This window comes from Carettochelys insculpta, chromosome 7 (assembly GCF_033958435.1).
Source record: "Carettochelys insculpta isolate YL-2023 chromosome 7, ASM3395843v1, whole genome shotgun sequence".
Lineage (NCBI taxonomy): Eukaryota > Metazoa > Chordata > Testudines > Carettochelyidae > Carettochelys > Carettochelys insculpta.
In genome coordinates, this window is record NC_134143.1 from 44,445,428 (window position 1) to 44,472,560 (window position 27,133).

General features: G+C 43.8%; 1 protein-coding gene across 2 annotated transcripts in view; it reads right to left on the minus strand.

The window, feature by feature from the left end:
• Positions 1-24,149, minus strand: part of KNDC1 (kinase non-catalytic C-lobe domain containing 1) — a 125,618-nt gene extending 101,469 nt beyond the window's left edge. For both annotated transcript variants that reach the window (XM_075000429.1, XM_075000428.1), the window contains exons 1-3: positions 24,048-24,149; positions 12,448-12,646; positions 5,034-5,092 (exon numbers count right to left, since the gene is read on the minus strand). In XM_075000429.1, the coding sequence (XP_074856530.1) occupies positions 5,034-5,092; positions 12,448-12,646; positions 24,048-24,140 (351 nt within the window). In that variant the 5' untranslated portion in view covers positions 24,141-24,149. The remainder of the gene's footprint in view (positions 1-5,033; positions 5,093-12,447; positions 12,647-24,047) is intronic.
• Between the last annotated feature and the right edge of the window lie 2,984 nt (positions 24,150-27,133).

The following is a 27,133-nucleotide window of genomic DNA, read 5'->3' on the forward strand; positions in this document are numbered from 1 at the left end:
ATTTGTACATGGCGATATACACATCTCATACGACTGGAAGGGACCTCAAGAGGTCATCATCAAATCCAATTCCCTGCCCTCTCAGCTGGACCATGCACCATTCCCAAACAGATTTTTTTTAATCTATTTGCCCCAGGCCCCTAACTGGCCTCCTTAAGGATTGAACTCACAATCCTGGGATTATAAGGCCAATGCTCTAACTGCTGAACTCCCACCCATTGAGTTATCCCTCCCCCATAAGTCTCTTAAATAAATGCATATCTCTAAATGTGAAATTTGGCTAACTACCATGTAGTATGCCTAGACTCCTTTTTGAAAATCCAAATTCATCAGCCCTACAAACTCAAATCTGGGCACTGAAACATCAAACTGTACTTTGTTACAAATCTGTAGTTATGCTGGCCTCATACTCTGCCCTCAAATTTGTAAAAAACAATAATACAAAACAAGGACACAATGTTGGTAAGAAGAGCTGGTTGTTGGAACTTTGTTAATAATACCATGTATAAACAGAATCCAGCTCCCTGGTCCATAGCACTGTGGAGCAATTATAACAAACCAAAATAAAACTTGTATATTGTGTTTGTCATGGAGGGAAGCAGACAACTCTGAATCAAACACAGGAAAATGAATTGTAGAGAATGGAGATACACAGCTACAGTACCTCACTTTGCTAAACAATGGAATGACTTTAACAAGACCAATCAGTTTCACTTATAGTCAAGATTTTCTGGACAGCAGTCAGCTACTAAGGATCATGTGAATTTCATGTTGTTTATGGAAGAATCTCACCCAGAAGCATATTGTAGTTAGCCACTGCAGAAGAGAACCCACAAGGAACTGTAAGAAGGGTAGAGTATCCAAAGAATTCCTTATTCTATTTCTGATCAGACAAAAGGTTTTGGGGAATGGGTAAAGTTACTTCTCCCTTTTCCTCCCACTGGTCCTCCCCACACACACATCCAACTTGGAAAGAACCAAATAGTAGACACCCTCCATTTCACAGCAAAGAGGTGGCTTTGGAGAGGACAGGGAAGTAACAAGACAAAGCTTTATTCCACTTCCAGCAGTTATGGGGGTGGGAGGATGGGAGTAACATAGGCCACATCTACACTGCCTGTTAGCACAGTGCTACTGTCGGCAGCACTATGCTAATGACAGTTCAAGAAATTGGAAAGGGAAAAACATTTGCAAACTCAATCAGCTAATTAGCATAGCTGCATCAGATTTTGCTGTCTGCGGTGTGGGGGGTGATGCCAGCAGTACAGAGGCCATGTGGATGTGCCTCTGCTGGCTCACCTGCCCTCTCCCCCGCCAGTGCCAATTCCTTATGCGTGGAAAAAAAAACCCACAGCATTAAGAAACTTATCATATGTAGATTCTTACCTGACATGAGAACAGCTATTTAGAGTAAGAGCCTCAAGCCAGAGCTGATCTTTTATTCTGATTTGGATCAACAGCCTTTTCAATTTGTTTCCCCTTGGAGTATGCCAGGAAATTGGAAAAGTCAGTTGAAGACAAAAAACTGGTGCTTCATATTACTTAAACTGACTCTCCCACCAGAGTGGGAAATCTTTGTTTTTCAACTCACGTTCCCATGAGAAAAAACACACACACACACACACACGAGATCAAAAATGGAACCCAACACCAAGCGCTATGGTCCCACGTCTTCCTAGGACCTTCTAGACTTATAGGACAAACAAGTCCATTCACAAGTCATCAAGTTGATCACCCAGTCATTCAGGCTTTTGGAGGGGGACGGGGGAGGGAGGGATGGAAGGACCAGTAATGATGCTCATCAGCTCATTTAAAACTACTGACCCAACAAAAAAAACACACACACACACACACACACACACACACACACACACACACCCCAAAATCGACAGGGTCAGACAAATACCCAGAAACCAAACTACTCCAAGATAGGCCCTCCCCCAAAAAGCAAAACCCAATAACAGAACACCACTGGTCATTACCTAAAGCCTCCAACTCAAATCACTGCAACACATAATTAAAGATGGACAACCTATCTTAAATCAGGATGCCACACTCCAGAAGGCCCTAGGTGACAGGCCTGTTCTCTCCTATAGACAACCTCCCAACCTTAACACGATTCTCATCAGCAACCACAGGCTATACCACAATACCACCAATCCTGGAACCTTGCAACAAGCCCCATTGCCAACTTTGTCCACATATCTATTCTGGAGATACCATCAGTGGTCCTAACCAAGTTATTCACAGAATTACAGGCACATTCTCCTGTTCCTCAGCTAACATCATATATGCCATCATGTGCCAAAAATGCCCACACACCATGTATATAGGACAGACTGCAAACACTCTTCAACAAAGAATGAATGGACACAAAACAGAATCAAAAAACAACTCACAAACCTGTCAGCCAGCACTTGAATGGAGTGGCCCATTCTGTTAATGACCTGAAAGTCTATGTTTTACTGAAAAGGAACTTTAGCGATCATTTACAGAGTGCTCGGAACTCTCATTTATATACGAATTCGACACATTTAACACGTAGTTTGAACCGGGACAGCAATTACTTGGCCCATTTTAAGGACTCTTACGTACTTTGTTTTATCTAACTTTTAACTTTGCCTCCCCACACCTCCCTCTTGTCATCCCTCTGATGTTCTGATTAGCCAACCTTGATAACAATTTTTCTGATTTGTCAACCTTGATAAAATTTTTTGGATCTCTGTGCTTTATATATTGGTAAGGCTATGATCTGAAGAAGTGGGTCTGTCCCACAAAAGCTCATCACCTATTATTTTGTTAGTCTTTAAAGTGATACTTAGTCTGTATTCTACCAAAAAAAAAAATCAGTCAACAGAGCTCTCTCTGTCACTATCAATAGACTTACACTTCATATTTCTAACTTCACATAGAAGAATGATATACACTCTCAAAATAGTATATACAGATATACTATCCAACAGATCACAACATTAAAATTGATAGGTCACATGAAGTATTTTGTTCAAAGCATCTCCAAGTTATGCATATTCATATTTATAACCCTATTTTCATAAATCAAGGGTACGGGGACCATCACAATAGCCAAAACAATTAAAAAAAATCAAGTTACCAAAATTTAAACACAGTACCTTCTCCTAATCTAAGTACACTGGGGTTCTCTCAAATACCACTGCATTGCAGTGACGACCCTTGTAAGACAGCATCTATAGAATATTGCTGCATATACACCAGGTGTACACACACACAGTCTCTGTGGGTTCAGCATGATAAGAGCTCTGTTTAAATTATCAATTATTTTTAAACAGAGAAAGAGAAGTTATGTATATTGAACTGTTTCTCCTCTCTCTCACACTCTCCTTACTCTTACTCTTCTCCCACTACATGGCAGTCTGATATAACAGAAGCCTTTAAGTACTGCTACAGCAGAAGAGTTAAACAACTAGTCATTCTTGGATGTTTAGTAGACATGGATAAACTGGTCTGGAAAAAACAGCTTGCATCTCATCCAAAAACTTCATATCTAACCAAGATATGGGAATTATACTCATCCAAAAATACCATCATATCTCAAAAATTGCCTCCACCATGTGATATTTAGGACTCAAATACCCCCAAAAGCTCTAGCTTCTGGTCTCACATCTTGAGAATTGACACACACACTTTCTAGAGTTGGCATTGAGGCATTCTAGAGCACCTCTGGGCCACAAAGGCTCACAGTCTGACTTCCAAATGACTGCCCACACAGCTCTTACACAAGGCACTCAAGACCAAGCTCACCGTAGGCAAAGGCCTTTGAACTGATGGAGAAAAGACAGGCTTGCACAGGGAAGGATAAAGGATGGAGAAATCAAAGAGGCAGAATAAGAATGCAAGACTTGAGCAAGACCATCTGAGGTAGGAGGCCCATCTGGGCATAAAGCATAGAGAAAATATTTATCCCTCCTGACTTGAGGGAACTGATAGGACATGAATCTAAAGGAGAGAAATGAAAACTATGGGAGTCCCAGAAAAAAATAGCTACTAACTGTATTTAGCTCTCCTAAAACAATATCATAATATAGAGAGCATTATCACTGCCCTCCTTACACACTGAAGGCCAAACAATGTAAAGTACTGAGTGTCAAGCCTTCTGAGCTTGCCTAGCTAAGTATAATAAATATGCATGGTGGTGAGTAAAAATGAAGAGGAACTCATGTCTCTAAAGATTCCAGAGCAGTACTATACCATATAATCTTTCCATTTCTTTTTCATTCTCACATTTGTAGCACTTATTTGCCAAACATTTAAAAACATTTATGATTATCTTTGTTTTAGCAAACTTGATTATACAAAAGATAAGCATCAAAATAAAGTTATTTGTATCAGACTATGTAGAAACAAAACAGATTCCCTTGTATCTTAACTAACATGTTGTTCATTAAACTCTTTTAGGTAGTATCTAAAAATACAAGCCGAAAAAATAAATTCTGTATACAGGAATTTCAACATGAAGTAACACAAACAAACATTCTTGTAACACTGAAGTGGAATGGCTGGTTTGGGAGGCTAATGAATTAGTGTCAACAATTTAGCGCTAATTTAATTTAACAATGTAGAGCATTTGTGAACTGCAAGGCAATAGACATCCATTTATGTCTTCATTAAGCCAAAAATAAAATTGGTGATTGCCCCACCATGAATTATTTTATTGAAAATAGCAAAGAAATTTTATATTTAACAATAAAAATTCTTGGCTAGGCTCTGAACATACAAATATAACCAATGACGGATACATAAAGCAATTCAGACCAGCTTTGGTTTACAACACACCAATATACTGTTCTGGCAAAAAAAGGTGCTTTAAGTTTCAGTTAATGAAGAATTGTTTATACAGACAATTATTAATGTACAATTTTAATTCATTAAAAAGTTACATTCATGAGCATTAAGTACAAACATATAAACTGTATGCTGAAGAAAAACTATAAGCATCTGTTATTGTAAAAATGCCAAGAATATGAACAAGATGTATATCATTATCTGTTACTTACCTCAAATGTGTTACCAGTGATATCAAATTCTGGTGGTACAAAGGCACCTTCTGGATCATCTGTTGAAAAAAAGAATAGCTGATTAAGAAACTGACAACTATATATGCATATAGCATGCTTTGGCAGTTTGATGTCACAAAATGAAATTTATATAACTGACAAGCCTGTTGGTTCTCACACATCCAAGCTACAATGACAATCCTGTACAGAGCTGATGGCTTAATTCTTTACCAAAGACCCTTTAATGATTACATGTGGAAGTATTCCTTTCTTTGTACCTTATTTCTAAGCATCTTGAAGAAACAGACTATTGCACTCCCCACTAAGAAACAAAAACATTAAATTCAGAGAGAGAAACAACCATAGTTGGAAACTATCACCTTAATATTTTTAATTGCCTTCCTTCTGTGAACCTGAAAGTTCTCAAGCTAGAATTGCAGCTGGGATCAGGGGCAGTGCCAGAGAACAAGCCTGGGGCCGCAGCTGGGTACAGGGCCACGAGCTGCCTTTGGGGGCCAGAAATGGGAGAGGGCTGCAGGCAGGAATGGAGCCATGAGCAGAGTAAAGACCTGAGGCTGTCACTAGGAACTGAGGCCAGGAGCTGGAGCTAGGGACAAGGCAGAGCTGGGGATTGGGTGGGGCTAGCTGGTGCTCCCTCCCCACCCCTCAACAGGGCTGTCCCAGGCCCTGCCATGTTATCCCAAAGATTCCTCCATGCCACCCTGGTGGAGTAAGTCCCTTCGTTTGGGGAACACTGATTTATATTTACTTTATTAAAGAGAAAGTTAAGGAATAAACTTAACTAGAGTGTAAGTACTTGCATGGGAAAAATACTTAATAATTTGCTCTTCAGTCTAAAAGAAACGTACATAACAAACATATGCCTGGACACTGAAGCTGAACAAATTCAGACTGGCAATGAGGTTGAAATTTTTGACGGTGAAGATACAATCATTAGAATAATTTGCAGAGTTGCAATGGGGTTTCTCCAACACCAACCATTTTAAAGGAAAAGTGGATATTTTGCTAAAAGCTCGCCCTGAGGATTATTTTGAGCATGTTCCCTGGCTCATGTTACACAGGAGATCAGACTACATGATCTCAGTGGTCCCTTCTGGCCCTAGAATCGCTGACTCAAAACTCCAAGCCAGTAACCAAAGAAGGAAGCAGTCAAGTAGCACTTTAAAGACTAGCAAAATAGTTTATTAGGTGAGCTTTCGTGGGACAGACCCACTTCTTCAGACCATAGCCAGACCAGAACAGACTCAATATTTAAGACACAGAGAACCAAAAACAGTAAGCAAGGAGGACAAATCAGAAAAAGATAATCAAGGTGAGCAAATCAGAGAGTGGAGGGGTGGGGGGGAAGGTCAAGAATTAGGTTGAGCCAAGTATGCAGACGAGCCCTCTCTGATTTGCTCACCTTGATTATCTTTTTCTGATTTGTCCTCCTTGCTTACTGTTTTTGGTTCTCTGTGTCTTAAATATTGAGTCTGTTCTGGTCTGGCTATGGTCTGAAGAAGTGGGTCTGTCCCACGAAAGCTCACCTAATAAACTATTTTGCTAGTCTTTAAAGTGCTACTTGACTGCTTTTTGTTTTGATAGTGTATAGACTAGCACAGCTTCCTCTCTGTTACTATTCAAAGGAGGAAGGTTTCCCTAGGCCAGATAATAAAAGCTTATAGGAATTTATCTTCAGTCTGTTACGTTTTAGACATCACACAATGAGCAAACAGAAATACGATTGATACCCCGTGGGCCGATCCATCCAGCAGGCTGACATAGCTTCTCACTTCTCTTTCCTGGAAAGATCATGATAGAAGCTTTTCATTAGAGGAGTGGGGTCTGGACCACACCTAGATTATTTCAGCAGTGACGCTGCCTAATGTTGTGTTAATATGTATTCTGCAAATGAGACATTCAGGCTACATCTACACTACAGCAATCTGTCAACAGAAGTTACTCTTGAAAGATACCTTCCGAAAAACTGCTGTCAACAGATCGCAGCCACACACGAAGCTGGATCGCTCTGTCTACACTGAGCATCCGGACTGTCCATCCACTCTCTCAACAGAATGGCCAACCAGAAGCACAGGCAGGGCTGCCCGGTGACCCAGAAGCCCTGTCTAACAAGAGAGGGCCCACCGGTGCATGCGAATGGCTTTTTTGTCAACAGATTCTGTTGACAAAGGTGTTCTGGCTCATGGGGTAAGAGGCAGAAGGCTGTTGACAAAAGTGCCGAGTTCCGTTGACAGTATATCAACAGGACGCATTTTAGTGTGGACACGAGTTTTGTCAACAAAATCAGGATTTTGTTGACAAAACTCTCTAGTGTAGACGTAGCCTAAGTACATAACAGTTGCAGTGGCATTTCAGTCCTGTTGCCCCATTTGCCTATGGGATTTGGCTCCAAAGTCAGGATTATTTCCTTCACAAGGGGAAAAATGTAAAAATGTAAATTTTTAGATTTGCAAAATGCTATGTTGACCACATACACACACCTATAACTCCCAGATTCAATGTCAAATGAAGGATGCAAGTCAGAGGATGTTAAAAGCTACAAATCCTCACCCCCCAAAATATCTTTTTCCAATTCATCCTTATTGGCAAATGCCTGGGTGAAAAGGAGTCGAACAGGTCAAGCATAAGTGCTATCAGAGGAGTAGGAGGCAGGTGAAAAATTCCAGAGCCAAAGAATTTTAAGACCTTTTTCTGCCTCTAGTTGTTAAAATCCAAGTGATACCTTCAGCACCTGGGGAACAATACAACCATCAGCTTTAATTGCTCCAGAATATTAATATCTAAGATAGTTGTACTGTAATTAACAGTGCAGATCATGAAGCAGTGATGTCATTCATGCCCCATGAGCAATGTGGGGAAACAAGCAGGCTACACCAGCTGAAGCTTTTGGATGGCCTTCCAAGTGCGCCTCCAAGTAGACTAACATGAAAGTGACACACTCATAACTAATTGGATATAAATTTTACATCCAGGAAGACAGCCTTAGCCTGGGGAAATGTATGCTTCTGATAAGTGCCATAACACTACCAAAACATAGCCTGGGATTCAGTAAGGCTCCCTATATGGGGCACTTATCTTCAACAGACACACAGAGCTCATCTGTTAAAGAAGTAGATACTAAATTTGTGATCTTATATATTGAATGGAGGAGTGAAGCATTGTCTTTTGTACTCTAAAGCTGCTAAGTGGTCTGGATCACATATATTTAGTTATCACCACCAGCTGGCTCTAACTACACAGGTAGATGCTGCCTTTGTTCATAGCATCCTTTCAACTAGTTTATGAAATACTGTGGCTTTCTGCAGGAACCAGCCTTCCATTCTCTCTGTCATTTTCTTCTCCTCCTCCTCCTCCTCCTACCATTCTCAAAGCATTTAATGATCACAGAAGGGTATTATTTTGGGCTTGGTAACCTATAGTTTATACTTTTTCAAATCATGAAGCACTCCAAGGGACAGTGGGCAAGCTGCTGCCATTGGTACATGGTCAACCTAATTTTTGTTTTCTTGCTTGCTGTTGCGTGAAGCCCACAGTATCATTCAGAAGGAAAGGCAAGGCACAGGATAACAACATGAATTATTTACAAGTCATTTCATCTTATTTAAAAGCTCAACAGATACCTCTTCCAGAAGATTAATAAGACTGTCACAAATTTCAAGAAATGTCTAGGTTGTAAAAGGTGTTTGATTATGCCCGAGTTGTAACAAGACAAAAAATAGGTAGAAAGTGGAAGAGGCAGAAAAAAGAATGGGGAAAAAAATTAAAAAGTATGTTACTGCATACCAACTTCTTCCATTATTAAGTTTCACTTAGGCTATGTCTACACTTGCATTCCTCTTTTGAAAGAGGAATGCAAATGACAGAAATCAAAATGCAAATGAGGCACTGATTTACATATCTTGCTCTTCATTTGCATAATCTCTTTTCAGGAAGAAGGGTTCTTTTTAACATGGGGTTTATTTTCAAAAAAGCCCCATCTACACTGCTTTTTTAATTCCAAAAGAATCCCTTCCAAAAAGAGATTATGCAAATGAAGAGCAAGATATGTAAATCAGCACCTTATTTGCATTCCTCTTTCAAAAGAGGAGTGAAAGTGTAAATGTAGCCTTAGTGAAGACTAGTAGATACAGGCAATGTTTCATGAACTAGAAGCTTCCTAATCAAGACTTTCTAATAACATGAATTATGTCCATGCATGTAATTTGCTACACTAAAAACCCAAACATGGAGAATTTGCATATGGACAAAGTTAACTAATGGCTGACAACCAGGAACTAAGGCTTAATCTACCCTACTGAAGAAGATCGACCCACTTAGGGTTGATCTTCCAGGGTTTGATTTCGTGTGTGCATGAAATCAAGATCTCCAGGGCTAAAGTCGACCCCATGCTACTTGTGAGAGGTGAGGAGTAAGGAAATTCAAAGTGGGGGAAATGCTCCTGGCAACCTTTCCCACTTAAGACCAACAAGATAGCCAAGCATATATACGTCAATTTTAGCTATGCAATTGGCATAGCTAAAATCGCATATCTGCAGTCAACTTCCATGTCTAGTATATATATGGCCTTAGCTTAAATTTACCTTTCTTTCCCCAAGATCTTAGTTTCGGCAGTACAAATAACTTATGTCCACAAGACTTATTTCTCTTTAGTAAGGCTCATGTATGTTTCTTTTAAAAAGCATTACATCAAATGCGATCCAAGATTTAGATTTTGTAAGAATGAACTTTTACAAAACTGAACAGAAGTGTTTCTTTACTGAAGTTATAATAGAACAACTTTTAACACAATCAATTTCCCCTGCAGTATTAATCCAAATATTGCAGCACAGGATTAATATATTGAAATCTGAAAGTGTATTTAGACTTAAAAACAAACATGAATTTATCAAATCTATTTTGAAGTTATTCAAAATGTGAAATACGAATAAATAATAAATACATTTTAAAATATGTTTCATGACATCACAAGTAAGGGCGTTTGATTTAAAACAATGATTTTTAACCTGATATTAGTACCATTAACAATATGCAAGTCACATGGAATCTTCTATTTCTTCCAGTGTCATTTCAAAAAGGTAGATCAAAATTACGGAAAACACAGGCACAAAAGAAGTTTAATTTAATACAGTCTGAAAGCAAAGTGACAGATCTAGTTATTCTGGCATTGTATTGGAAATACATTAAGTTTTAAGTTGTAAAATGGCCTACAGAGAACAGGTATGGAGGGGAATTCATCTCTAGAGCCCTGTGCAGCTACAAAATTTGTATCTGCAATAATGAGCCACTGATATCTGCATCCACATCTGAGGATATAGATACCTATGAATATAAAGCAGATACCTGAAGATTTGCAAGGCTCTACTGATCTTTGAGGTTTCTACAGCTTGCACTAGGTTTCTCCTTCCTTATTCTCCAGTGCAATTTTCTTAGCTATCATTTCTTTAAACGTGAGATACTAAGACTCTTGAGATTTTGGCTGAACTTTTTTCCTCTTACCCAGTGATAGCCTTCCATTCATAATGAAATCAGACATCTTTTTGTGAATGTCAGCATCCCTGTCTCTCTAACAAGATCTTACATTCTGACACATGCAGACTTCACTCAATCCTTCACTTTGGAAAAGAGTTATCAGTTCACATCAATTCTACAGCTAAGTCACCTGCCAACACCCCCTCAAAAAGATGCTAAATACCTATCTTGTTTTAACCATACAGGCAGTCCCTGATGTACGAACACATCGACTTACGACCAACCTCCAGCTCACCCCACCCTCCATGCCCCAAGTCACCTCCTGCAGAGAGGGGCTCCAGCCACATGCCAGGGCCTCCTCCCAACCCCCACAGACCTGGCTCCAACCCGTGTCCCAAGCCCCCCCTCCACACCCAAGTCTCGACTGCCTTCCACCTGGCCCCAACCCCCATGGACACAGACCCAACCCCCATGTGGTGCCAGATCACCCCCCCCGCACAGTTGGCTCAGCACACACAGGGCTCCAACCCGCCCCCCTGCTGAAGCACCCCACCCCAGTGCACCCCCATTCTACCCCTCCCCCAGCTGGCTCAAACCCCCTGCCCCGAGGCCCCACCTTACCCCTCCACGCATGGGGGCTCTGACTTCAACCCGTGCGGGGGGTCTGGCTCCCAGCCCCTGGCGGGTCTCCAACCATCCTCCACTCAACCACCCTGCCCTGGTGTACCCCCTGTTCACCCCCCTGCACCTGGCTCAACCCCTCCCTCCCACCCACAGCCCCAGCTCACCCCCACTCTGCACCTGGGGCTATGGCTGTCAGCTGCCACTGGGGTGCACAGGGGCTGTATGCCCCCTGCCAGCTCAACACATCCCCGCCCTGGTTCATCCCCCTTCAATCCCCACTCCACCCAACTCAATTCCCCCCATTTGCAGCTGATCCTCCCCAGCATGTGCTGAGCTCCAGCTGTCAGCTTCTGAAGGCGCATAAGGTTCCACCCACAGCTAATCCCCCCAGCCCTGGTTCACCCCGTTCAACCCCTCCCACTCCCCCATGGTCCCAGCTCACACCCCCTGGCACGCCAGGCTCTGGCTTCAACCTTTGCCTAGGGCTCCCAACCCCCAAAGCATAGGGTCCAGCTCCAACCTCCTACCCACCACCCCCACAGCCCTGGCTCCAAACCCCTGGCCTGGCTCAACCTCATCCCAACCCCCTGATGCCCAGGTCCAACCTCCTGCAAGCCCCAGCTCAGCTGCACCCTCCCACCACCCATGCCACCCTAACCCACCCCAGGCTTAACTCCCTCCCATCTCCCCCCAGGGCCCCAACCCAAGCCCTCCCTGACTTATGTTAAATTAAAGGTACACGAGGGCCGTGCGGCATGCAACCCTCACATAACTTGAGGGATTATAGTATAAGAGTATTTCCGACTTATAACCAAATTTAGTTACGACCAGATGTTCGGAACATAACCCGTTCATAAGTCACGGACTATCTGCACTTGCAATTTGCTGAACACATTTTAAAGTGGTGAGTGACGCAGCACCACAGTTATGCTTTGCCCATACTTCCATACATGCAAATACATACCTGCACAAGTATGTATGTTTAAAATGTAAGTATAATTGTTCATGTGCAAAAAAAACCTCTGATAACAAGCCGATTCAAGACCTTAATACATTCAACTGGAAACCTTTTTTATATTATAAATAATCTTTATTTATTAGTATAACCAGGGAATGTACAGTGCTCCTGAATCTAATTTAGTTTCATGTGAACTGCCATTCATCCATTTATCAAGAAATTTTGCTTTTCAAGTCTAATTAAATCTCTGTGAAAGTTTGAAGAGTATAATGTTTTACTATATGCTCTCAGCATGACTTTGCAGACTTGTAAAAAAAATTACTTAGGAGCATAAGTACTTACCACTGAGCTGTTCCATGAAGCATATGTTGCCATTGGTGTTAAAAGCCAAAGTGTCAGGAGTAATGCAAAGTGTTTGGAAGATGGCTGAATGGAAGATACTCTTCATAGAATGGCAACACTCCAGGCAAATTGCCCAGATATCTTGCTCTGTAAGGCAGCTATCCCGCAGTGACAGAATATCAGCAAGGGACACGTTCTCCTGCCAAAAACATGAATTCAGAAATTACTCAGCATTTCATGGCATTACTTGTAGTCAATTGTGTCAACTATAATCTACAATACATAACCTGATATGATTCTAGCAAGGTCTCATACTTCCTAGGACAGAGAATTTAACCTCCCACTCCTACCCTCAACTGTTTAACACAAAGCACATGCAACATTAAAAGAGTGCCTTTGGACTCATGGTCAGTCTGCAAGTAGATCTCACATTAACATCAAAAACAGGTATTTTTGTGACCCATTTAATTTGAGATACCCCTGCACCACACTAAAAATAAAGGACAGTCTTAACTAAAGGTACAGAGGCTGGGTCATAGGAGATATGGGTTAATTTTTTTGACTCTGCCCCATGTTTCCTGTGTGATCTTGGGGAAGTCACTTCAAGCTGATTCTACCTCTGTTTTCCCCACTTGTCTCCTTAAAAGGTATGTTGCAAGGCTTAATCAAGTGCTTACAAAACAGTCTATAAGTCTCAACAACGGTGACTTTTTTTTTGAGCTGTAAGTCAAAATTTTAGAAAAAGGAGCTTCCATCTGTCTGATGGTTGCCCCAGAATTGTTTATCCAGTGCTCCCCAGTAATCAAGGTAACACAGGACTTACAGCTTTAGGCAGTCTCAACAGCCTAGAGTAGGAAATAACTTTATATTGGTTGGACAATGTGTTGAAAGATCTGACAGGCTCTTACCAATTCTAACTGCTATGATTGTAAGTATCCATACTCACATTTCCTTCTCTTAAAAAGTTCAAGAATTAAATAGTTAATGCAAAATCTTGGAAAATTTCTAAAAGTTTGAGGAATTTTGCAACACATTTCCCCAACTGATTTTTAGTGCATTTTGTGTTCCTAGATTTCTTACGAACTTCGAAAAATCTTTCCTTCAATTTCAAGGCTCACCGGGCTTTCAAGTTAACATTTCAGTTAAATGAATGGGTCAAGAAGAGCTCAGGCTCCATTTCTAACGATCATCCAGGGGCACTGGAACAATTTGTATACAGAGGGGATATGATAAGAACTAGTGAATCAACACGTAAACCCAGTATATAATAGAAACCACTTCAAGACCACTTCAGACCCTTAGGTCCAGTATCTGAGTCCGGTCATCAGTAGACTTATTGCTTATGTTATCATAGATGGTATTTGGAAGTTCTTTATCAAGAGGATAGAAACCTTTCGAGGGACATAAATGAGAGCTTGGTTTCTGAAGACTCTGAACATGCTGTGTAGTACAGAGCCAACCTGGATGGTTGCCACTAATAAACTATACCATAAAATACATTTAAATGTGAAAAACAACAAAAAGCCCTGTGGCACCTTATAGACTAACATATTTTGGAGCATAAGCTTTCATGGGCAAAGATCCACTTTATCAGATGCATGAGTGGGGTTCAGAGGAGGATTTAAAGAGGGAGTCTCAATCAAGGGGAGGGCCAGAGCTGACAAGGTCTATGCAGTCAGGGTGGATGTGGCCCATTATCAATACACTCATCCCTCATTTAATGAGTACTCTACTTACAAGTACTCGCTAACATGAGGGATGCATGTACTTACCACTGTTCACTAACAGTGAACTTCCCCCTGCTTATATGAGCACGCTGCAGGGTCCCTTGCCTCGGAGCGGGGAGACCCACAGCCACAGCTGAGCTCCCCGTGGGGTCCTGGCTGGGGCACGGGGAGACCCACAGCCCTGCCCACCCTGCTCATCCCCCACCCCAGCCTGCTCCCAAACCCACTTCGTTCCCTTCTGAACCTCCCTGCCCGCTGCACCCCCCAGGTACCTCTGCTGCAGCCGGGAGGAACAGGCCACTACCTCCTCCACCAGAGCCGCCTGCAGGTTTTAACCCTTCCTCCTACTCATGGCTCCAAACTGCCCCCAGCTTTTAACCCTCTCCAACCTCCCCACCAACCCAAAGGTTCACTTACCTTTCCAAAGCAGCACCACCTGCTGCCACTCCACCAAGTTTGGAGCATTAGGAACCAGACAGACACTTTTACATGTAGTTTAATGGTAATTTAATGTCCCTGTTATGAGTTTTCGCCTATGAGAAGAAAGTTGGGAACCAATTGTGCTCATATAGCGAGAGACGAGTGTATCTAATGTAGAGGTGTGAACGTCAAGAGCTGAGAAACTGCTTTTGTAATTGGCCAGCCACTCCCAGTCTCTGATCAATCCTTGGTTGATGGAATCAAACTTGCAAATGAATTGCAGCTCTGAAATTTCTCTTTACAGTTTATTTTTGAATTTTTTTGTCATAGGACTGCTACTTTAAAATCTGTTACCGAACGTCCAGGGAGACTGAAGTATTCTCCTACAGGTTTTTGTATGTTACAGTTCCTTATGTCTGATTTACATCCATTTATTCTTTTATGTAGAGACTGTCCAATTTGGCCAATGTAAATTGTAGTGGGGCATTGGTGGCATATAATATATTAGTAGATGTGCACCACCCCTGATGGTGTGGTTGATGTTGGGTCCTGTGATGATATCACTAGTTTAGATATGTGAGTAGAGTTGGCAGTGAGGTTTGTTGCAGGGATTGGTTCCAGGTTTAGAGTTACTGTGTTATGGTATATAGTTGCTGGTTTTTCCACTCTTGATGTTCATAACTCCACATTAAGTGCTGATAACGGGCCATATCCACCCTGACTGAATAGACCCTGTGAACTCTGGCCCTCCCCTTAACTGAGGCTCCCTCTTTAAATCCTTCTCTGAACCTCCCACCCCCGACTCATGCATCTGATGAAGCGGGTCTTTGCCCACAAAAGCTTATGCTCTGAAGTATCTGTTAGTCTATCAGGTGCCACAGGACTTCTTATTTTCGAAGATACAAACTAACATGGCTACCTCTCTGTTAAATGTGAAAGACAGCATTTTACATATAAATAGGCATCTGACAAAATGAGCAGCGAGGAATTAATAGAATATTCCTACACAACCAGAACAGCAAAAAAGCAATTTCTCAAATCAAAAATATAGAGTATCTATTCAAACATGGACTTGTAGAAGCATGCCAGGAAAGGCAGTCAAGCTCCATTTAATACACAGTACTTAGCTATTCCACAGTGCTTTAAGAGTTTGTTTTCCCCTCCACTACCTATACTTTTAAGTCTCTAGCTTTTAATTGTTCTTCTTGAATATGCCTAGAAACATTACAATTGTGTCAATAAGCATCTTTAACATTCTGAGAGCAGTCTGGGAGATCTTCCAAAGTGCAGTCATGGAAAACTTACTGAATCATGGTTCATACTCCAGCAGCAGATAATAATCTTGTTCAGTCTGAAGAACAAAAAGCTAGGCCCGACTGGTTTCCAAATTGCTAGAGCAGTGTTTCTCAACAAGGAATACATGTATCCTTGGGGGCACACTGAGGTCTTCCAGGGTTCCATTAACTCATCTAGATATTTGCCTCATTTTACAACAGGCTACATAAAAATCATTAATAAAATGAGTGCAATCTAAAAGTTTTTTTCCAACAATGACTTGTTTCTACTGCTTAATATTCCTTAGGTGGAAACGTAAGTACAATAGTTCTAGTCCAGTTCATTTATTTCATAATAAGATGGTAGAAAATCATCAAGTTTTCAGTAGTAGTCTACTTACAAAAACATGCAAAAGTATCACAGAAATTTTTAAGTGAGAATTATAACTTGGTGGTATGCAAAACAAATCTGACTCCGGAAAAGGGTACAACAATCTGGAACGGTTGAATGGCACATGTTTCATGACCTCAGATTAATTTAGGACCATGTTTCTCAACCAGTGGTACATATACGCTTAGGAGTATGTGAGAGAAGTCTGGGGGCACCTATAATTTTTTAAGAGGGGTACTTTACGAAAAAAGGTAGAGAAACACTGCTAGAGGCAAAGAAAGTGCACTTATTAAGTTTGCAGATGATACCAAGCTGGGAGGGGTTGCAACTGCTTTGGAGGATAGGGTCATAATTCAAAAGGATCTGGATAAACTGGAGAAATGGGCCGAGGTAAACAGGATGAAGTTTAATAAGGACAAATGCAAAGTGCTCCACTTAGGAAGGAACAATCAGTGTCACACATACAGAATGGGAAAGGACTGCCTAGGAATGAGTACAGCAGAAAGGGATCTCGGGGTTATAGTGGACCACAAGCTAAACATGAGTCAACAGTGTGATGCTGTCGCAAAAAAAGCAAACATGATTCTAGGATGCATTAATAGGTGTGTTGTAAACAAGACACGAGAAGTCATTCTTCTGCTCTACTCTGCGCTGGTTAGGCCTCAGCTGGAGTATTGTGTCCAGTTCTGGGCACCGCAGTTCAGGAAGGATGTGGAGAAATTGGAGAGGGTCCAGAGGAGAGCAACAAGAATGATCAAAGGTCTAGAGAACATGACCTATGAAGAAAGGCTGAAAGAATTGAGCTTGTTTAGTTTGGAAAAGAGAAGATTGAGGGGGGACATAATAGCAGTTTTCAGGTATCTAAAAGGGTGTCATAAGGCAGAGGGAGGGAACTTGTTCTTCCTTGCCTCTGAGGATAGAACAAGAGGCAACGGACTTAAATTGTAGCAGGGGAGGTTCAGGTTGGACATTAGGAAAAAGTTCCTAACTGTCATGGTGATCAAACACTGGAACGAATTGCCAAGGGAGGTGGTAGAATCTCCATCACTGGAGATATTTAAGAAGAGGTAAGATAGATGGCTTTCAGGGATGGTCTAGAAAGTGCTTGGTCCTGCCATGAGGGCAGGGGGCTGGACTCGATGGCCTCTCGAGGTCCCTTCCAGTCCTACTCTTTTATGATTTTATGATTTGGATTCATGCTCAACTGTACTGAGAGAAAACGTGTCAGATCTTCTCCCCCCATGTGGTAGGCTCAAGGAAACAGATGTGACCATACACTGCCCACAGACTTATTACCTGATCCTACCCGAGTTTGTCAAAAGAACTTCTGCCAGTCCCCCTTCCAAATAATTCACTATTTGCAATGCTAAGAGATTTCTTTATGGTTTAGATACTCCCTGTTAACTAGCACCACTTGATGGATTCTAGCCTTGAAATTGGTACAGGTGTAAGAAGAAGTGAATGTGGTATTAATCACTTTTGAAAGTAGAAAAAAAATCATGGACAGTATTTCCTAAAAAGAAGAACACTGTGAAGGATAAATTCCAGTAGACCCCCCAAGACTTGCGCACTCGAGCGTGCGTATCTGGGCTTAATGCAACTCTAAGGCTATGTCTACACCACAGAGATCTTTTTGAAAGAAACTCTTCTGGAAGAGCTCTTCTGAAAGAACTTTTTTTGAAAGAATGCGTCCACACACAAGAGAGTGAATCAAAAGAGTAATCTGCTCTTTTGAAAGAGAGCACATAAACCGCCCCCACTTTTTCAAAAGGATCGAAAAATCAGAACCCACGAGGACTGCTCTTTCGAAAAAAAGGGCCTGCAGATTGTCTGCACATTTGAAAGGGGGTGCTCTTCCTGAAAAGGGAAAGGAAGAACAATTTTGAAAGGAGCACCGCATTCTTTCAATTCACTTTCAAACGAATACTGTGTATAGATGCTTTGTGGGATCTTTTGAAAGAGCTCCCTTCTTTTGAAAAAATCTTTCAAAAGAACTTGCTAGTGTAGACGCAGACTGAGAGGTGGGGAAACTGACCAGTGCTGCTGTGCTGGTCAGTTTTGCAGCTCCTGTCAGGGGTGGCAGCAGAGAATAAGGCTCTCAGCTGCCACCCTGAGGGGAACAGGGAAACTGACCAAGGCAGCTGTCCTCATAAGTTACCTGGGTCTGCAAGCAGAGGGGAGTGGGGAGCCAGGCTACCGCCTGATCCCCAACTTCCCTCCACTCACTGGAGCCAGGAAACTGACCAGGGCTGCTGCCCTCATCAGTTTCCTGGCTTCCCCTGAGTTGCATATGAAATCTGACCTATGCAGGGGTTGCGAGAAAGCAGCCCTTGCGTAAGTTGGGGATCTACTGTACAGCATACTGAAGGCAAATAGCATACCCAGCATCCAGCTTCTTTACCACTATCTAGGCCAGGGGTGTGCAAAGTGGGGGTGGGGAGGGCAAGTCCCCCAGAGGGGCATGACATTTTGTAAGGGGGGGTGCAGCGTGATCAGTTCACCCCACCCCCACAGCTTCCACTGTGTCGCCAGCTCTCTGCTTTCTCCCACACGGCCTCCGCCACTGCATCACCAAGGCAATGCCCCCCCACTACACTGCTGGGCCAATCAGCGTGTACAGAGGCCCTGAGATAAGTAGTGGGGGCAGCTGGAGGCTTACTGGCTTGATGAGGTACCCTCTTGGGGTCCCTCCTGGGGTCCTCCCCTCAAACACCTCTCTCCCATCACAGCATGCACTCCCTGAATGTCCCACTCCCTTTTAGAGCACCCTCCCACACACCCCTTCCTGTGGTCCTCCCACAGGGTGGGGGGGCGGCTAACTGCAGGGCTGAAAAGGGGTCATGACTGTGATAGGACGGGGTTCCTGGGCACAGCTACAGAAATTAATCCAGGGGATTTTTGGTTAAAAAACAGGCTACTTACAGCCCCAGCCTGGGATTTTCTTCTCACTAAGGCAAAACCAATCAGCCACAAAGGTACCTCTGCCAGCCCCACTGGCCAGCCAGAAGTTACACAGGAAAACCCTCAGACTTCCCAGCTGCACTATTATCCCGGACCACCAACCTCAAACTCTAGTGAGAGGTTCTTCAACCTGTTTCACCAACTCCACACAAATTCTTCTGGGCCCCAAAGGGTCCAGCCCCAGTCCCCAGTCAATATATACTTGGATCTTACCCAAAAACAACATGCTTGCCCAAATCCTTTAGATCTAAAGATTTATTAACAAAAAAAGAAAAAAACAGGACTAGAAAGAAAAATTGTTAAAGCAATACTTTACATACGTCAATTACTTGCTGACTCTTGAAAGTCTCCAAAAGTCCATTTCAGGTTAGACAGTTTTAGTTACTGGAGAGTTGTGGAACTGGCCTGCTGGGGTCAACATGCTAGGACATGGACCCCTGGAAACAAGCCCCCATAACAAAGAAGCAAGATCCAGTCCAAGAGGACACTGCTAAATCCACCTCATTGTTCTCTCTTGTGTTCAGGGACAAAAGACCTTTTTTCTTCCCATTAGGCCCTTAAGGGTCAAAAGTTACCTGACCCAAATGAGCCACTGTGGCAAAATGCCATTGTTTGCTTGTTTTGCTAGCATGCCCCAGTCATTTACATGGAATGTCAGATGGATGCCTGGGCATATGATTTCAATTTCCTTGCTCAGACCAGGTCACCCGACCACTGGGCTTCATTCAATTCACAAGTCCCACTCCTCTGGGATGTAGATTCAATGTCTGAGCACCTGATTTCCACCTCACTGCTTAGCCAAATGTCCTGGCTGGGGCTGAGTTCACATCTCCTATTGTGAATCTTAGCAATGAAACATTTTTTAATACAGCTACATAGCTAAAATCTGTAACCTTACCTATCAACATGATTCCCCACTTGGGCATCTGACGAAGTGGGTCTTTGCCCACAAAAGCTTATGCTCCAAAATATCTGTTAGTCTATAAGATGTCACAGGACTTCTTGTTGTTTTTGAAGATACAGATTAACTCAGCTACCCCTCTGAGATATATAAGTAGCATACATAAATTTAGGGCATCCTCAGTTTTCATTAGACACCTCCCCAGCCCCCCCGGCATATTCTTCGGTGCCAGTAGATACAATGGACACATCAAATGGCTTCCATACCCAAAGTAAAAATCCAGTCACATCACAGAGTTCTAAAAAGTTTGCTCACCCCGATCTAGGCCATGTTTCTCCCTGGAAGATGAAAAGAGTTTTTTCCACCCTGACTGACAATCCTAAACAACTCCAATATAGTATCTCTCTAAAGAGGATGAAATCCACCTGTACCAAACTGGTGAAAATATTATATTGAAAATACTCTACCTCATTTCCAGGTCTTAAAAAAAACAGTCTCATACATACATAACAAAGTCTTCTGCCAACAGGATGACATAGAAAAATTCAAGGAGGATATTTTGCCTCTCTCTTGTATACACAGAAGGGATTGTTAAATTAGAAATTTAGGTCCTGACTAGCCCCATAAAACTATGACGAATTAGTGAAAAGACAACAAAGGAGCAAGAAGTTAATAGACTAGTTCTTAGGGAATAAGCAGGGATTTTTGGTGAGGACCATTTAAATCTACCCTTGTCTGGTTTTTCTAACATTTTATTTGAATAAGCAACTGAAATACTGGAGACAAGTATCAGAAGGTAGTCATAGTATCTATAGTCTGTACCTGCAAAAACAATTCCTGTGGCACCTTATGCACTAACTGATACTGGAGAAAGGAAGTTTTAGTTAAAAATTAAAGAATCAGTGCTTTCCGTGAAACTTCTGAACTCCCCAGTCCTCCAGCCAACCCAGGGAAAACCAGAACTGATATCCTGATGTGTGCAACCTTAAAAACCAGGCCAAAAACTAAACTAAACTAAATTCAAAAGCAGCAGAAACTGGTATGTCTCTTTTAGAAATTGTTTAGCAGTCTCTTTTCAGAACCAAACATTAGGGGCTTAATTCTCCCTTGCCTTGTATCCTGTTCTGTGCAGTCACTGTGCAGTTCAAATGAGTGTTACCAAACCAGAATACCAGCATTTTACACTCACTTGGAAAAGGAGTAAGTGGTTTAAAAAGGGACAAGCTGTGACTCTTTTCTTCATAGTACAAACTGACTTGGTAAATAACAGTTTGCTTAACTCTGCACACACTTCAAAACACTCAAACAGGGGGGATCCAGTAGACATAGCATACTCAGATTTCCAGAAAGCCTTTGACACGGTCCCTCACTAAAGGCTCTTATGTAAATTAGGTGGTCATGGGATAGGCGGAAAGATCCTTTCATGTATTGGGAACTGGTTAAAAGACAGGAAACAAAGGGTAGGAATAAATGGTAAATTTTCACAATGGAAGAAGGTAACTAGCGGCGTTCCCCAAGGGTCAGTCCTGGGACCAATCTTGTTCAGCTTATTCATCAATGATCTAGATAAAGGGGTAAGCAGTGAGGTGGCAAAGTTTGCAGATGACATCAAACTGTTCAGGATAGTCAAAACCAAAGCAGACTGTGAAGAACTTCAAAAAGATCTCAGCAAACTGAGTGACTGGGCAGCAAAATGGCAAATGAAATTTAATGTGGGTAAGTGTAAGGTAATGCACATTGGGAAAAATAACCCCAATTATACATACAATATGATGGGGGCAAATTTAGCTACAACAGATCAGGAAAGGGATCTTGGAATTATAGTGGATAGTTCTCTGAAAGCATCCACGCAGTGTGCAGTGGCAGTCAGTAAAGCAAATAGGATGTTAGGAATAACTAAAAAAGGGACAGAAAATACGATGAACAATGTCTTACTTCCCCTTTATAAAACTATGGTACATCCACATCTTGAGTACTGCGTGCAGATGTGGTCTCCTCACCTCAGAAAAGATATATTGGCGTTAGAAAAAGTTCAGAAAAGGGCAACTAAAATGATTAAGGGTTTGGAACGGGTCCCATATGAGGAGAAGCTAGAGAGACTGGGACTTTTCAGTCTAGAAAAGATGAGACTGAGGGGCGATATGATACAGGTATATAAAATCATGAATGGTGTGCAGAAAGTGAATACAGAAAAGTTATTTACTTGTTCCCATAATATAAGAACTAGAGGACACCAAATGAAATTAATGGGTAGCAGGTTCAAAACTAATACAAGAAAGTTTTTCTTCACACAGCGCACAGTCAACCTGTGGAACTCTTTAACAGAGGACGCTGTGAAGGCCAGGACTCTAACAGAGTTTAAGAGCTCGATAAATATTTGGAGGTTAGGTCCGTAGATGGCTATTAGCAAAGGGGTAAGGTATGGTGCCTAGCCTTTTGTCAAAGGCGGGAGATGGATGGCTGGAGACAAATCGCTTGATCATTGTCTTTGGTTCACCTCCTCTGGGGCACCTGGCATTGGCTACTGTTGGCAGACAGGATACTGGGCTAGATGGATCTTTGGTCTGACCCAGTATGGCCATTCTTATGTTCTTCATCTCTCAGTCCCAGTAAGATGTAAGTAGTCTGTTGTGTCCAATGAGGATTTCTTGAGCTTGCACAGGTTCATCGGTTGCGGACTCACATGCAGCTGAGGAGTCCAAGCTTTGAACAGCATAGGCGTTCACAGTGGAGGCAAGGGATTTGTCCTGGCTTTGTTGTGCGTCCCTGTTGCTTTCTTCCTCTCATGAGCATCAATGAGGCGTATGCACCGCTGCCCTTCAATGTTGTCATACGCGTGTTATACGAGAGCACGCCAGCCTGTTCAGTCTTTTGCATGCTGCTCTAGCTGATCTGGCTTTAAACCAGCATGAGCAATGAGCAGTATGATACTTATCACATTTCCATACCACTTTTAAAGCAGACAATGCCAGATATTATTTTTCCTGAAAGGTTGCTCTTTTAAGCAACTCTATCCAATATGTGAAATGTATCCACATCACTAAACTACTAGTTCCAATATTTCTGCTCCATGTTATCCAAATGCTAGCCAATCAGGCAAGCAACGCCCTCCAAATCATTCCTTGATTTATAAAGAAAGAGATAACAGCTCAAGAGTAGAGCTCTTTATGACAAAACAACTCTGAACTAGAGCCAATTCCATCTTTAGGATTATGTTTAGCACAATGAATGACTAATTTAAACAAATAAACAGATTTAGCAGACCTTCCTGCTGCCGGTTAAATGCCTTTCCTACGGCAGCAGTGAAGCCTTCCATGAAGAAATCGTGTTTATTACTGACGGGGTCTCAGCTTATGCTTTTTTTAAAAAAACGGATTCAGAGTCACTGAGTTGCAATGAAGTCATAATTCAACTTTTGCGACCTTAATCCGCAGACAATATTTGTGAGATAACAATTATCCCATTCGTTAATATGACTGATCAGCAAACGGGGTGAAGCAGCCAATGCAGGAAGGAGTGCAGGTGTCTGGGATTATTAGGGAAAGGGAGCAGGATAAGCGTATTGACGTGGCAAACGCCTGTTGCGCAGTCCCCCAGGTGGGCTTCCCCAGCTCTCGTGTAGGGAGACCTCCAAGTCTTGATCAGCGTTAATAAGCCCTTAGCCAGGGCCCCTGCCGCGCTAGCGTCTCGCGAGGATCATGTAGAATTTCTCTGCCCCCAGCTGCCGCAGGGGAAAGTTCGCGTTTAGCGCCCAGTGAGCCGCCCCCCACCGCCCCGCTGCAAGGCTCTCGCACGGCCGGGGGGAGGACGCGCGGCGCCGTGGCTGACTAACACCTCCGACAAGCAGGTGCAGCGCGGCGGGAAGGGGCCGCCTCGTCCCCCGCAGCAGCCAGAGCTGCGCGGGCGCTTGGCGCTGCCGCACTCACCTCATCCTCCAGCAGCGTCGGCAGCGGCTCGAAGTCATAGCAGCCCTCGTCCTCCTCGGGGAACCCCGCCGCCGCGCCGGCCGCAGCCTCCATGCTGCACGCCGAGTGCAGCCCAGCGCGGGCCCTGGCTGTAGCCCGCCCCGCCCGGCAGCGCCCCCTTGAACTGCTCGGAGGCCAGCGCGCCGCACTCCCTGCCCCGGGGCACGCTGGGTTCGGCCGTTGCTAAGGAAGCCGTTCCGTAGCAACCGTCAGTGCTGAGTAACTAGGGCCGAACTACAGCTCCGAACTCCCGCAGTCTCCTCCCTCCCAGCTCCGGTGCTGCCGGCAGCCCCAGCCGGCCCCGATCACCGAGCGCACGCTCCCTCGAACCCCCGCCCCCGACTAGCGCTGGCCCCTGCAGCCAGGCCGCTGCCGCAGTGCTGCCCCGCCGCAGATCGCAGACCGCGGGCTGGGGTCCGGCTGATGGATGCACCAGGCTTCTTCCGTGGCTGCTCTGCCAGGGCCTGCGGCCGGCACCAGCTGGCCCTTGGCAAGGGGGTTTGCTAAGCTGGCCCGGGGATGGAAGGGGAAAGGCGGCCACCCAGCCTGAGGCGCCACTCCTGCAACGAGCGTCCTGGGAAGCGGGTCAGGGAGCCCCGGTTACTTCAGTGGGGCTCCCGGCAAGTGCAGGGATCTGCACTCGGGGACTGATTGGGATCAGGACCTTAAGGCTGAGAGCATCTTCTGCTTGCTTTCACTTGCACCTGAAATTAAACTTAATTTGTCCCCTTCCCCCAACTGCACACACCCTACTGCGAAGTGATCTGCCAGCAGGGACCCCACAGCTGGAGACAAAGTGGGTGCAGCTATACCTATCTCACAGAACTGGAAGGGACCTTCACAGAGTCCCGTTCCCTGCCCTCACAGCAGGACCTATCACCATCCCTGACGGATGGTCAGTTTCCTATGTCTCTCAAATGGCAGGGAGCTGGAAACCAAGCCACAGTCTGGCTTCCAGCTGCCATGCGCTGGCGGGAACCAGCAAACTGATCAGCCACAAGCTGGTCAGTTTCTCCGGTCCCGCAAGCTGCCGGGGAGACAGAAACCAGACTGCCCATTGGTTCCTTGTCCCCACCACTCTGGAAGCCAGGAAACTGACCAGTTCTGTTGAGCTGGTCAGTTTCCTGATTCCTAAAAGCCCAGGGGAGACAGGAACCACCCATCTCCTGCCCCCACCCATGACTTGCGCAAAAATTTGAGTTACATGGGGATTGCAGGAATGCAACCCCTGCATAACTCCAAGGTTTACTGTATCTTCAAGATATAATCTCACCCACGTGAGAATGAAACCACATATGCTGGTTTAGCCTCAAGGCTCAGGAATAAGTGAGTTTGTAGAAAGGCCTTCTGCTACAAGACCAGTGAATGGATAGTGTGGTAGAACAGTCCAATTATCTGGTGTCCAGCAGTTGATATAAATACCCCAACTGTCTTCCAGTTCTCTCCTCCCCAAGAGCACAGGTGCCCATGGCTCATTAGCAAGCTGGGGTGGGAGGATGGATCTGCATTCATGTCACACTCCCCATCTGTACCTCTCCTGAGCTGGGCAAGATTATGATCCAAACAGTGAACCAAACTTGTTTATCCTGGTCACATGCTGCCTAAAGCATGTTGTGCACATGTGCCATGAGTGAACCCTTGGGTTGGGGAGGCTAGTCCCCAGTCACACTCCTTCCACACTAGCTACCCTCCCATTGTGGGCTCTGGCTCCTGTCCAGAGCCCCCACCCCCCTACTGGCTCTCTCCCCATTGTAGCCACTGGTCCCTGCTTCCTGGCCCCAGAGTGTGAGAAGGCCAGCCAGTGCAACCCCAGTCCTCTAGCCCCAGAGCATGGTGAGGCTCGGCAATGCAGCCCCAACCTTCCTGGCCCCAGAGCATGGGGAGTCCAGGCAGCCAGCTGAGCCAGAAGCATGAGGAGAAGGAGGGACAGCATGTGGGTAGGCCACACCTGGCAGTTTGAGGAGGCTTTGCCGCCCCCTGCCTCTGATATCCTCCACCCATAGTTATGTGTACACTAAGAAGACAACTAGCACAGTATGCCCAGCGAAACACGAGGACAGGTGACTAGGATACAGATAGCACATAACCTGCTAGCAACAGACACAAAATATGATGTCTCCCCCTGCCAGCTTCCCTGGCTATTATGCTCTTTTCGCTATAGTGAGGACTGCTTGGCTACTGTGCTTCATGTAACTTTCCCCTCCCGACCTGCAAGTAAAGCTGAAAGGTGAAGAGAAATTCCAAGTTGTGCAATTTGCAATTGTTCACCTCCCAGGTGAGAAAAAATGGTGAGTTCATACCACATGGGTGCTCTCTACATGCCATTGCCTCTCTGCTCATTACTGATTACAATGCAATGGCTGGCTGTAGTGTTTGAGGCCGCATAAGTGCATGGTTATTTCAGAGATTGAGTCTCCTTTTGTGCTCCGTCAATGCCACTGATATCAGTGAAAGTTCAACAGCTGCTGGAGCCCAGTGCAAAATTCTCAGACACAGGTGTCGGTGTTCTCAGCAGAAGATCCTATGACTATTTTCCAGTTTGAGCCTGATCATTTTCAGGGCAGGTAGCAAAACAAACAAACAAACCAACAAACCTACTTTAGTCAATAACAAAGAAGCAAAAGAGGGTCAAATCTAAAACAAAATAAATAAATAAATTTGATCTTAGCAATGGTAAAGAGAAGGGTCTTCTTTGAACTGAATGAAAATCTTCATAGTGTATTGACACATTTTAATTTGGTAATGGTTTCACCAGTTATACTCCTATGCTTTATTCCACTGGTGACTCCTCACCAGTGAGAAGATGAGATCTGTGCCAACCTCTTTGTTCTTCTAGGATAACACATCATAGAGAAAAAAGGGAGAGAATTTAGCCATCCACACCATAAAAATAAGCACATGCAGAGAAGAGAAGACTAAACCTTTATCCTTGTAGCAGGGGAGAAACAGGCACTTCTCCCTTCTGGCAGGGGAGTTATCAACTGCCTTGAGCAGCCATTGCATTTCAGATATTTATCCTTAATTACGGTATGGCAATTGTCTCTTGT